General features: G+C 40.6%; 1 protein-coding gene across 1 annotated transcript in view; it reads right to left on the reverse strand.

Annotated features, from left to right (window-relative positions):
* Positions 1 to 418: 418 nt before the first annotated feature.
* Positions 419 to 13,608, reverse strand: part of LOC140198774 (low-density lipoprotein receptor-related protein 2-like) — a 359,184-nt gene continuing 345,994 nt past the window's right edge. Inside the window, 2 exon segments of the mRNA XM_072259784.1 lie at positions 419 to 2,315; positions 12,590 to 12,661. Of these exon segments, the coding sequence (XP_072115885.1) occupies positions 2,139 to 2,315; positions 12,590 to 12,661 (249 nt within the window). The 3' untranslated portion in view covers positions 419 to 2,138.

The raw sequence follows: 13,608 nt of genomic DNA on the forward strand, positions 1-13,608 counted from the left end.
CACAGGAGATTAGTGTGCAAACTTAAAGAACACGGTATTGGGGGTAAGGTATTGGTGTGGGTGGAGAATTGGTTAGCAGACAGGAAGCAAAGAGTGGGAATAAACAGGACCTTTTCAGAATGGCAGGCGGTGACTACTGGGGTACCGCAAGGCTCAGTGCTGGGACCCCAGTTGTTTACAATATATATTAATGACTTGGATGAGGGAATTAAATGCAGCATTTCCAAGTTTGCGGATGACACGAAGCTAGGTGGCAGTGTTAGCTGTGAGGAGGATGCTAAGAGGATGCAGGGTGACTTGGATAGGTTAGGTGAGTGGGCAAATTCATGGCAGATGCAATTTAATGTGGATAAATGTGAAGTTATCCACTTTGGTGGCAAAAATAGGAAAACAGATTATTATCTGAATGGTGGCCGATTAGGAAAAGGGGAGGTGCAACGAGACCTGGGTGTCATTATACACCAGTCATTGAAAGTGGGCATGCAGGTACAGCAGGCGGTGAAAAAGGCGAATGGTATGCTGGCATTTATAGCGAGAGGATTCGAGTACAGGAGCAGGGAGGTACTACTGCAGTTGTACAAGACCTTGGTGAGACCACACCTGGAGTATTGTGTGCAGTTTTGGTCCCCTAATCTGAGGAAAGACATCCTTGCCATAGAGGGGGTACAAAGAAGGTTCACCAGATTGATTCCTGGGATGGCAGGACTTTCATATGAAGAAAGACTGGATGAACTGGGCTTGTACTCGTTGGAATTTAGAAGATTGAGGGGGGATCTGATTGAAACGTATAAAATCCTAAAGTGATTGGACAGGCTAGATGCAGGAAGATTGTTCCCAATGTTGGGGAAGTCCAGAACGAGGGGCCACAGTTTGAGGATAGAAGGGAAGCCTTTTAGGACCGAGATTAGGAAAAACTTCTTCACACAGAGAGTGGTGAATCTGTGGAATTCTCTGCCACAGGAAACAGTTGAGGCCAGTTCATTGGCTATATTTAAGAGGGAGTTAGATATGGCCCTTGTGGCTACGGGGGTCAGGGGGTATGGAGGGAAGGCTGGGGCGGGGTTCTGAGTTGGATGATCAGCCATGATCATAATAAATGGCGGTGCAGGCTCGAAGGGCCGAATGGCCTACTCCTGCACCTATTTTCTATGTTTCTAATATCTTTGGATTTTGTAGTTTCATCTTATAATACAAAAAGAAAACAATGTAGGCAACTCTGAGGATTAATTTGGAGAAGTAATAGTATAAACCAATATTGCAACAGAATACGTTTATCAATGTTTTATTCCTAATCCCAGAACCTTTTATTTTCAAATAAATGGCTATTTTGATAATGTGAACAGGGTATATCTTGATCGCACATTAAGCTTTCTATCATCAGCAGTTGTTACAACTGGTTTTGCAAGAGACTATTGAATCTAGGTTTCACTTTTTTAATAATTCAAAAATAACTCTAGTGTGCTCATGTTATTTATTATATGCAATTAGCCACATTAATTTTATCAAATTCCTTCAGAGAGCAAGTTCAGTAGTTTGCACATTCAGAATCGCCTTTCTAAACTTGAAATCAGTGGCATAAACTCAACCTTCAGATTTCCACAAATTTCAACCTTGATTATAAGTCAAGTTTACCTATTGTAAAATTATCGACATAATCTCTTAAAAATTTACGAGTATACATGTATTTATAACATTACATATCTCATACTTAGACACATCTAGTGCAAAGAAATACATAAAGAACCTTTGGATTTAAAAAAAGTCTTCACAGACAAAAAATCAAAAATGATAAAAGTTGGCATATAACATTATTAGTAAAGGGTAGGGAACAGAGAGACTACTTCGAACAGCTACTGGTTCACACTAATTATTTAATGGGTTTTTAGTACAGGTCGACCTTCACTAATCCAACTACCTGTAATCCGGTTCCTTTGGTAATCCGGCACTGATTATGCTTAATGTGATCTTTCTGTAATTCGGCATTTTCACTAATCCGGCACTCCTCAGGTCCCAATGGTGTTGGATTAGTGAAGGTTGACCTTTACTTATATATCTGACATATCCTAATGTTCTGGCTATGTATAAAAATATATTGTGTCAGAGGAAAAGCAATCACTGTCCTCCAGTTACATACTGAATTACGATTTCAAATCCCTTTTGACGAGAGCGGCTGTATCTTTGAAAGTATTCTCTGTCGGACTGAAGGTTAAAGGCTCATCTTTTTTTGATCGTGACTTGCTTGGAGGTAATTCAAAAGTCTGGGAAGTGGCAGAGGCTTTTGTGACTGGATTATTTGCCGGTTGCTGTTCTTGACTCTGGAAGAAGACCAACATCTGTTAAAATTCCATAAGACTAAATCTGTTAAATCAGGTTATGTTGCAACTTTATAAAACTCTGGGTAGGCCACATCTGGAGTATTACGTACAGTTCTGCTTGTCCCACTGTGGGAAGGATGTTAAAGCTTTGAGGAGGTTTACCAGGATGCTGCCTGGTTTAGAGGGCATGTGCTATCACAAGATGCGGGATAAACTTGGGTTGTTTTCTCTGGAACGCCAAAGGGTGAGGGGAGATCTGATAGAGGTTTAAAAGATTATGAGAGACATAGATAGAGTGGACAAAGTGCATCTGTTTTGCAGCATTATAATTTCTAATACTAGAGGGCATACTTTGAAGGTGAGGGCCGATCTGAGGGGTGAAGTCGTGAATGCTTAGAATGGGCGCACTGCTATGGTGGTAGGGGCAAATACATTAGAGGCTTTTAAGAGACATTTCAGGAGATTTGGATTTGCACATAAATGTAAGGAAGATAGAGGGATAGAGACATGTAGTAGGTAGGAAGGATTATTGTTTGGGTGTTTTTGATTTTCTTGTTATCTGTTTGGCACTACATTGTGGGCAGAATAACCTATCCGCTGCTGAGCTCTTTTATGTTCTAGGTTAAAATGTGCTAAGCACAAGCCTCCTATTCGTTGGACTGCTTTCTATATTAACAAAACAGGACAATACTCAGCACTCGTTTCTATTACTTACACCTTGAATCAATTTTGGATGTGGTAAGTGAACTAAAACATCATCATTATAAACACAAGAGATTCTGCCGATGCTGGAAAGAAGCAACACACAGAAAATGTTGGAAAACTCAGCAGGTCAGGCAGTATCCATTGAAAGGAATAAACAAGCTGATTTTTCAAGCCGAGACTCTTCTATGGGACATTTAACTATATGCATGTATATAACGTATATTATCATATGTACACAGGTTTCCCCTGCTATCTGAAGTTAGAGCGTTCCTATGAAACGGTTCGTAAGCCAGAATGTCGTAAAGTGAAGAAGCAATTACCATTTATTAATATGGGAAAAATTTTTGAGCGTTCCCAGACCCAAAAAATAACTTACAAAATTATTGCCAAATAACACATAAAAACTAAAATAACTGTAACATATAGTAAAAGCAGGAATGATATGATAAATACACAGCCTATATAAAGCAGAAATACTTTTCTGTAGCACTGTCTAGCGCAGCAAAAATCTCAAGGAAGTGCTCTTGGCAGAAACACTCTCTCCAGTAACCTTTAAGTTATGAAGCTGCCAAATCATACCAAATAACACATAAAAATACATAGCCTATATAAAGTAGAAATAATATATGTACAGTGTAGTTTCACTTACCAGAATCGTGAAGATTCCAATAAATTACAGTTTTGTCACGGTTAAACACTTGCTTATACGAATAACCACCTGACGTAATCGGCAATCGCCTCTGATCTGGGCTGACATCTGCGTGCTGGGTGGCACCTAATTAATTAGCTTGTTTATTTCAGCTTTTTTCTTAAAGATGTGCTGGGTGCGTTCCGACTACAGCTGCACCACTGCATTCTTCGCGTCAATGTATCGGTCCACGGCCTGGAGGTTGGGGACCACTGCTTAAACTATGAAGCTGCCCTCGCCTCCGAAACCGATCAAACCACCCATGACTACCTTTAAATTCCACTTTCGCAACCCTTTCATCACCATCATCCAGTATTTTCTGTTTCAGCTTATTAAAAAGACTGACTGATTTCTCCTTAAGTATAAGAAAACTTAATGGAACACCACGATTTGTACACCCATCAATCCACTCAAGCCATAGACTCTCCATTTTATCCATTATCGGATGCCAACTAAGAGAGACCACTTTGCTATGAGCAGAACCAACAGTAACATCGGCAGCTTTCAAAATTCTTTCTCTGCATATAAATAGTGCGAATGGTGGACGCAGGCAAGTTCATCACACGGACAACGTTCTTACTTCGTTCACCACGATTGAAATGCTTAATTATGTCTAGTTTTACGCTAAGTGTAACACCCTTATGAGCTCTTTTAGGCTTTTCCGATACCTTAGAACTCATCTTGCTAACGGATGCACAAAATAAATCGAGATAAAGCACGTGTTTAAAGAATGGCGGCTAGAATGCAATTCCGGGGAGAAGCTTGGCTGTTCGGGCATGTGCTGCCTTTTTCTGTAACAGTGAAAAACCTTTCTGTTAGCAAAAACAGGTAGCTAATGTAGTTCTTTTGTAACAGCGAGGTGTCGTAAAGCGAACATTCAGAAAACGGGGGCCACCTGTATAGAAACGAGGCAACGTTTCTCTGAACCAGGGTGTAAACATATAACACACATAACACACAATAACATATGAAGGTAAGGATAAAATCTACAGATGAATCATGCATAATTGACAAACTAAAGTGCATAAATTAAAATACCATAAAATATGGAACATATTAACTGGAGGTACCTCGAATACGATGCGGCAGGGAGTTCAGAAGACCAGTGGCCTGAGGGAAGAAACTGTTTCTCATCCTGACCATTCCTATTTTTATGTATTGGAGTCTCCTGCCTGATGGTACAATGTCAACGAGGATGCTGCATGGATGGGTGGGCTCTCTAACAATACTAAGGGCCCTATGTATGCAGCACTCCTTTTAAATATCCCCAATGGATGGTAGGGAGACTCCAATGATCCTCTCAGCTGCTCCGACAGTCCTTTGTATGGACTTCTGGTCCGATGTTCGACTGCTCCCAAACCAGATAGAGACACAACTTGTCAGGATGCTCTCAATGAAGCTCCTGTAAATCACAGTTGAGATGGGTTACCTCAATCTTCTTAGGAAGTGGAGGCACTGCTGTACCTTCTTGTTCAGGGAGGTGATATTAAGGGATCAGGTGAGGTCATCATGATGTGAACTCCAAGGAACTTGGTGCACTTAACTCTCTCTATGGAGGAGCCATGTATTTTCAGAGGGACTGGTTCTTCTCCACCTTCCTGAAGTCCACAACGATTTCCTAGGTCTGAAAAATCTTTACCTACTTGATGTAATATTTCTTACACAAACAGTCTGTGATCCAAATATATTGTCATGACTACAATGTTTAAGCAGCATTCAGTAAAGTTCTGTAGTGGGTAAATTACTGGACCAGTACTCAGGATTCACTTTAACTCATTTGATTGTAAGACTACGAGCATGATACCATTTCACAGATCAGATTTGCAGAGTAATATCTTGGCATTCATATGATGCAGTCAGTGGTAATTTCATCCATAACAGGGGAATATTGAGAGCATCCTGACAAGCTGCATCTCCATTAATTAATGGATGCGGCTCAGTCCAGCACGGGTAAAGCCCTCCCCACCATTGAGCACATCTACATGAAACGATGTCGCTAGGAAACAGCATCCATCTTCAGGGACCCCCACCACCTAGGTCATGCTCTCTTCTCACTGCTGCCATCAGGAAGAAGGTACAGGAGCCTCATGATTCACACCACCATGTCCAGGAACAGTTACTACCCCTCAAACATCAGGCTATTGAATCAAAGGGGATAATATCACTCAAATTCACTGCCCCATCATTGAAATCTTCCCACAACCAAGAGGTTCCACATCTCATGTTCTTGATATTTATTGCTTATTTATTTATTAGTATTGTTTCCTCTTTTTTCACTTGCACAGTTTGTTGTCTTCTGCACTCTGGATGAACGCCCAAGATGGGCAGTCTTTCACTGATTCCGTTATGTTATTTTTTGATAGATATATTGAGTATGCCCGCAAGGAAATAAATCTCAAGAGTTGTATATGGTGACATATGTGTACTTTGAAAATAAAATTTACTTTGCACTTTGAACTAGGATTATTGTGTACAGTTCTGATAATCACATATGAGGAAGAGACTAATCTCAAGAAAGTTCAGGTAAGATGCACAAAGGTTTTTCCAGGACTGGAGGGTTTGGTTATAACGAGAAAACAGGGGTGGGGGAGGCTAGGTCTGTTTTCCCTCAAGCGAAGGAGGCTCTGGGGTGACTTTATGGAGATTATTACAATTTAGGAGACTGCCTGCTGGCCACTGAGGGAGTAACAGCTTTTTACTGCTGCTCCTAACTTATTTACCTCTCTTTCCAACCTTTTGAAATACTATTGTTAGACGGGATATTATTTTAATATGACTACTAAAGCAGCTTTGGAAGCTATTACAAGTTCAATTCAAAAGCTTACTGGGGAGTTTCAACAGTTTAGAAAAGAAATCAGCACTGAAATTAAACAAATAAGTACGAAACTAGAAGATATTCAAGCAATTCTAACCGAACATGATAAGAAGATAAAGGAACATGTAGATGTTATTACTTTACTGGATGGGAGAATAGATGATATGCAAAAGTTATATGAAAAACAATTTAAGACCAACAAAATGATGAGACAGAAGATTATTGATTTGGAAAACAGAAGTAGCAGGAACAACTTACGAATCTTGGGACTTAAAGAACAACTGGAAGGAGAGAATCCTAAAGAATTCTTTGCAAATCTTTTGATGGAATTATTCCCTGATATTATGAAGTCTCGGCTTTTGATTGACTGTGCTCACAGGTCACCTATCTATGGATTAGCTTCAAAATCTAAACCAAGATCAGTCATAATATGTTTCCACAACTTCAAATGAAGGATCGTCTGATTCGTGCTGCCCGTGGAAAAGGTATGATTGACTACCAAGATCATAAGATACGTGTTGTTCAAGATTTTTCATCAGAAGTTAAGGCAGAACGTGCTAAGTTCAAAAAAGTTATGACAGAGTTCTACAGTTAAAATTTTAAACCCTCTCTTCGTTCTCCGACTCGACTGAGGATTGCATTGGAAGACGGATCATTCAAATGGTTTTATACGAAGGAAAAGGCGCAAGAATTTTTAGACTTTAAAAGAAATGAATGAATATATATATTGAATAGACTAAAATTCTTGCAAAAACAGAAATACTACATATTAAAAAATGACTGTTTAATATTTTTTAGCATGAATAATTGTTATTTCTGTTTGATAAACCTGTCTAAGCTTGTTTCTCATTGTATATTATTTAGTCTTGGTTGGAATAGTATAATAACCTTGAATTCTTGGAGCGGTTCCAACAGGCTTTCTGAGGGAATGTGTTTAGGGGAAGTAAACAGTGGTTGCTCTGTGACTGAGTTTCTGTCTCTGGGAGGGGGAGGAGGGACGGGGAGTCTTTTTTTTAAGCTGATTTGGGAATCTAGTCAATTCTGTTGCTTAGTTAATGTAGCTCAAGGTTTATTATTTGGGTTTGATATACATTTTTCTGAATGCTATTTTAATCTTTCCTATAAAGAGCTTTAAAATGGATCAAAGTATCATTGGTATGGGAGAAGCAGGGCATTGGACTGGAAATCCCTATAAAGATCCGTGAGAACAGCCGAAAGGATCATAGGGGTCTGCCTACCATCCATCAGGGACATTTATCAGGAGTGTCGAATACACAGGGCCCTTAATATTATGAAGGATCCCACTCATCCATTCAGCATCCTCCTTGAATTCCCACCATTGATGCATAATGACAAGAACAGATGGGAAACAGTTTCTTCCCTCAGTCCGTGAGGTTTCTGAATGCCCTGCCACATCGCATTCAAAGTGTCACCGGTTAACTTATACTGTACCTACAATATTTACTCTACTTTACTTTGTTTATCTATGCATAATTCATTTGTAGATTTAACTCTTACTTCCCTGAGTGAGTGCGTGTTATGAGTACTACTGTACTTTACACCCTGGTCCAGAGAAACGTTGTCTCATTTGATGGTGTGCATGTATGTAGTTAAATGACAATAAACTTGACTTGACTTGATACTAGATTTCTGTTTGTAAATATCCTGCATGCCACTGTCGTAGCATATATGCAGTTGTATGAGTTTGGTAGTGCATAAAGTGAACAAAATATTTGGTTATAACGAGAAAACAGAGGGGCTAGGTCTGTTCTCCCTTGAGTGAAGGAGGCTCTGGGGTGACTTTATAGAGATTATTAAAATTTAGAAGGGCATAGATAGGCACAGCCCTTTTCCCATGGTAGGGGAGTCTAGAATCAGAAGCTCAGGTGTGAGGTGAGTGTGAATCGATTTAAGGGAGAACTGAGGGGCCAGAGAGTGGTGGTCAAATGAACAAACAGTTAGAGGAGGTGACAGAGGTGGGTCCTATCACTGTGTTTAAAACCGACCTTGGACATGTACATGGATAGGAAAGATGTGTCAGGATATTGGAGGAGAATTTTAATTGGTGGTTGTGTATGAATTGACCACTACAGCACAAGCTCATGTTTAAGCACACACACCTGAGTGTTCAGTTGTGAAACAGCAAAAGATTAGAGTTTTAGAGTTTATATAGCAGAGAAACAGGTCCTTCAGTGCAACTTGTCCTGCCGTCCAAAGTGTCTCCCTGAGGTATCCCACTTGCACATTTTGCTGTCTTCAGCACACTGCACTCTGGTTAAATGTGGTCGTTCACTGATCGTGTTATGGTTATTGTTCTATAATAATTCCATGCTGCAGAGAGTTTTGGACTCAGCCAAATATATCACAGGCACACCGTCGCTAGTATCTATCTGAGGTGCTGCCTGAAGAAAGCAACATCTGTTACCAAAGACCTCACCGTCCAGGCCATGGCACCTCATGGCAGCTACCATTGGTCAAAAGGTCCAGAAGCTGAACTTCCACATCACCCAGTTCAAGAATTACTGAATCTCAGTTCTTGAATCAGCCTTCTCTAACCACAACTTCTATATCACAATAACATGACCACTTTTGCAAGTCAATGTGCTTCATATCTTTGTTCTAATTATGTTATTTATTTAAAATCAAGTATAATTAATGCTGCTCTTTCTCTATTCCCCACTCTGGCCTGTTAACTCTTCTCACCTGCCCTGTGTCCCCTCCTTCTTCCCTTTTTCCTCTTGTCCACTCTCCTCTCCTGTCAGATTCCTTCTTTTCCAGCCCTTACTTCTCCCACCTACCTGTCTTCACCTATCACCTCCCACCTGTCCTCTTTCCCCACCCCCACCTTTTTATTTCGGCATCTTCCCCCTTCCTTTCCTTTCCATCCTCTACATGGTAAAACATAACCCCTAGATCCCCTTTAAATCTTCCCCTCTGAGCCTAAATCTATTCTCTCTAGCTTTAGATGCAAGCATTGAGCACATCGACATGAAACGGTGCCGAAGGAAAGCAGCATCCATTCTCAAAGATCCTCACCACCCAGGCCATGCTCTTTTCTCGTTGCTGCCATTAGGTGGAAGGTACAAGTGCCGCAGGACTCACACCTGACCTTTTCCAAACTTATTCTATTTATTTGTAATATTCGTTGAGAGGAACGGAGTCGTCAACACTAATGGTTCCTTTTTTTATGATGTTACATAACAGCCCATGTCTTTTTTTTTAGATTAATTGATTAACACTGTTTAGGTTAGTTTTTCTGGGGGGATATATTTTTTATTTTTTTTCCTTTTTCATGATTTTTTTTTAGATATTTTTCCTTGTTTTATATTGTTCATCTGTATCCTGTATGATTGGGAGATTTAACATTCAAATGTCAACTGGGCTTATATTTAACTATGTCAATTACAACAATGTATTCCCAATAACTTTTTATCCCTGACATCTCCTCTGTAACTACTTCCAAGCACCTTAAAACTATGCCCTCTTGTGCAAGCCATTTCAACCCTGGAGAAAAGCCTCTGACTATCCACACAATCAATGCCTCTCATTATCTTGCACACCTCTATCAAGCCACCTCTCATCCTCCGTCGCTCCAAGGAGAAAAGGCCTAGTTCACTCATAAAACAATCCAGGCAACATCCTTGTAAATCTCCTCTGCACCCTTTCCATGGTTTCCACATCCTTCCTATAGTGAGGTGACCAGAACTGAGCACAGTACTCCAAGTGAGGTCTCACCAGAGTCCTATATAGCTGTAACATTACCTCTCGGCTCTTAAACTCAATCCCGCGATTGATGAAGGCCAATGCACTGTACGCCTTCTTAACCACAGAGTCAACCTGCGTAGCAGTTCTGAGTGTCCTATGGACTCGGACCCCAAGATCCCTCTGATCTTCCACACGGCCAAAAGTCTTACCATTAATACTATATTCTGCCGTCATATTTGACCAACCAAAATGAATCACCTCACACTTAGCTGTGTTGAACTCCATCTACCACTTCTCAGACCATCAATGATGAAGGGAGAGAAGATTAGTCACATCCTCAGGCTCATAAGGCATGACCTACCTTTGACAAAGCTATGCTGACTATTCCTAATCATATTATGCCTCTCCAAATGTTCATAAATCCTGCCTCTCAGGATCTTCTTCATTAACTTACCAACCACTAAAGTAAGACTTACTGGCCTATAATTTCCTGGGCTATCCCTACTCCCTTTCTTGAATAAGGGAACAACATCTACAACCCTCCAATCTTCCAGCATCTCTCCCATCCTCATTGATGATGCAAAGATCATTGCCAGAGGTTCAGCAATCTCCTCCCTCGCTTCCCACTGTAGACTGGGGTACATCCCATCCAGTCCTGGTGACTTATCCAACTTGATGCTTTCCAAAAGCTCCAGCACATCCTCTTTCTTAATATCTACACTCTCAAGCTTTTCAGTCCACTACAAGTCATCCCTACGATCGCCAAGATCCTTTTAACTAGTGAATACTGAAGCAAGGCATTCATTAAGTACCTCTACTATTTCCTCCGGTTCCATACACACTTTTCCATTTTCACACTTCATTGGCCCTATTCTCTCACATCTTATCCTCTTGCTCTTCACAGACTTGTAGAATGCCTTGGCATTTTCCTTAATCCTGTCTGCCAAGGCCTTCTCATGGCCTCTTCTGGCTCTTCTAATTTCATTCTTAAGCTCCTTCCTGCTCGCCTTATAATCTTCTAGATTCATATCATTACCTAGTTTTTTGAACCTTTAGTAAGCTCTCCTTTTCTTCTTGACTAGATTTACAACAGCGTTTGTGCACCATGGATCTTGCACCCTACCATCCTTTCCATGTCTCATTGGAATGTACCTATTCAGAACTCCACACAAATATCCCCTGAACATTTGCCACATTTCTTCTGTACTTTTCCCTGAGAACATCGGTTTCCAATTTATGCTTCCAAGTTCCTGCCTGATAGCCTCATAGCTCCACTTACTCCAATTAAATGTTTCTCTAACTTCTCTGTTCCTATCCCTCTCCAATGCTATGGTAAAGGAGATAGAATTTTGATCACTATCTTGAAAATACTCTCCCACTGAGAGACCTGACACCTGACCAGGTTCATTTCCCAATACCAGATCAAGCACAGCCACTCCTCTCGAAGGATTATCTACATATTGTGTCAAGAAACTTTCCTGAACACACTTAACAAACTCCACCCCATCTAAACTCCTCACTCTAGGGAGATGCCAATCAATATTTGGGAAATTAAAATCTCCCACCACAACAACCCTGTTATTATTACTCCTTTCCAGAATCTGTCTCCCTATCTGCTCCTCGATGTCCCTGTTACTATTGGGTGGTCTATAACACCCAGTAGAGTTATTGACCCTAATTATTAATCATGCCATCAACATTCTTATCAGAATCACTCACATGGAGTACTGTGCAAAAGTCCTAGGCACACACACAGTATATAGCTAGGGTGCTTAAGACTTTTGCAGAGTATTAAATTTGTCAACGAGGAGCAGAGAGCGAGTTTCTAAATCTAGCAGGACCAAAGGGTGTTGGGAATGAAGAGGGTGGAGTGCCACGGGAGGGGTGTGGGACAGGTGGCAGAGAAGGAGTGCCAGGGGCAGGGGGGTTGATGCAGGTGCAGACACACCTAGCAGTGAGACACCAGTCAAGGTCATTAGATTCCAAACAATTGGTTTGTTGGTTATTATGGAATGTCTCTCTGGTGCTTCCTGCTCTATCCCCTCTCCCTTACTCCTTTTTCAACCATGATCCCCCTCTCCCTATCCCTTTCCCACTCTCAGTCCACAATGGAGGCCCACATCAGAATCAGGTTTATCATCACTCACACATGTCAAGAAATGTGTTTTTTTTTGTGGCAGCAGTACAGTGCAATACATAAAATTGCTATATTACTGGCAAAAGCCTCAGACACCCTAGCTCTATATATATATGAATGTGCCTAAGACTAGAGTGATAATCAATACATTTAGTTATACATTTTTAAATGGGGCAACATAAAAATAGAAAATGAACTTATACAAACATGAAGTTAACAATTACCTCTGCATACATCGGGTTTTCAAAATTCGAGCCTTGTTTGGGCTTTTGTTTGAAAAAATTCCAGATTGATTCCTAAAAAGGACAAAATGACATCAACATAAACAACAAAAGTTGGACCTTAATGAACAATACTCCAGAAGGATTCTAATCGAAATATATAATGTTCATGCTCATTTTTCGGGTACAACAAATACTTTAGTGTTGATTATGGGGACGGGGCAGCAATCAATATGCAGCAGCAAGCTGTTGCTGAGAAAGAGGCCCAACATTTGAAACAAATATGATATGGTCCCAACCATCATGGGTAAAGCCCCCCCCCCCACCATTGAGCACATCTACAGGAAAACAGCATCCCCAAGGAACCTCACCACCCAGATCATGCTCTCTTCTCACTGCTGTCGTCAGAAAGAAGGTACAGGAGCCCCAGGACTCACACCACCAGGTTCAGGAACATTTATGACCCCTCAGCCACCTGGCTCTTGAATCAGAGGGAATGATTTCACTCAACTTCCCTTGGCCCATCATTGGAATGTTCCCACAGCCTATGGACTCCCTTTTGCAGACTCTTCGTCTAATGCTCTTGATGTTTATTGCTTGTTTATATATTGTTATTAATTCTTATTTGTTGTATTTGCACAGTTTGTTGTCTTTTGTGTTCTGGTTGAACATCCTAGTTGCTGCAGTCTTTCATTAATTTTGTTATGGTTATTATTCTATTATGGATTTATTGAGTATGCCCGCAAGAAAATGAATTTCAGGGTCTCAGGGTGATACACACACACACACACACACATTGATAAAATATTTATTTTGAACTTTGGAGGTACGGAAAAAGGAAATGGAATTTGAGAATATACTTTAATGTTGACTTTTCTCTTACATATTTTCATCATCACAGATGCGCATGCCCACTCAAATACACTCTGATATATGGCAGTGCTGTGCTTTCAGAGACAGAGGTCTGAAAGAAGAGGGAACACTCCTAATATCCTGACGTTCAGTATTAGGTAATCTATACC

This window comes from Mobula birostris, chromosome 6 (assembly GCF_030028105.1).
Source record: "Mobula birostris isolate sMobBir1 chromosome 6, sMobBir1.hap1, whole genome shotgun sequence".
Taxonomy (NCBI): domain Eukaryota; kingdom Metazoa; phylum Chordata; class Chondrichthyes; order Myliobatiformes; family Myliobatidae; genus Mobula; species Mobula birostris.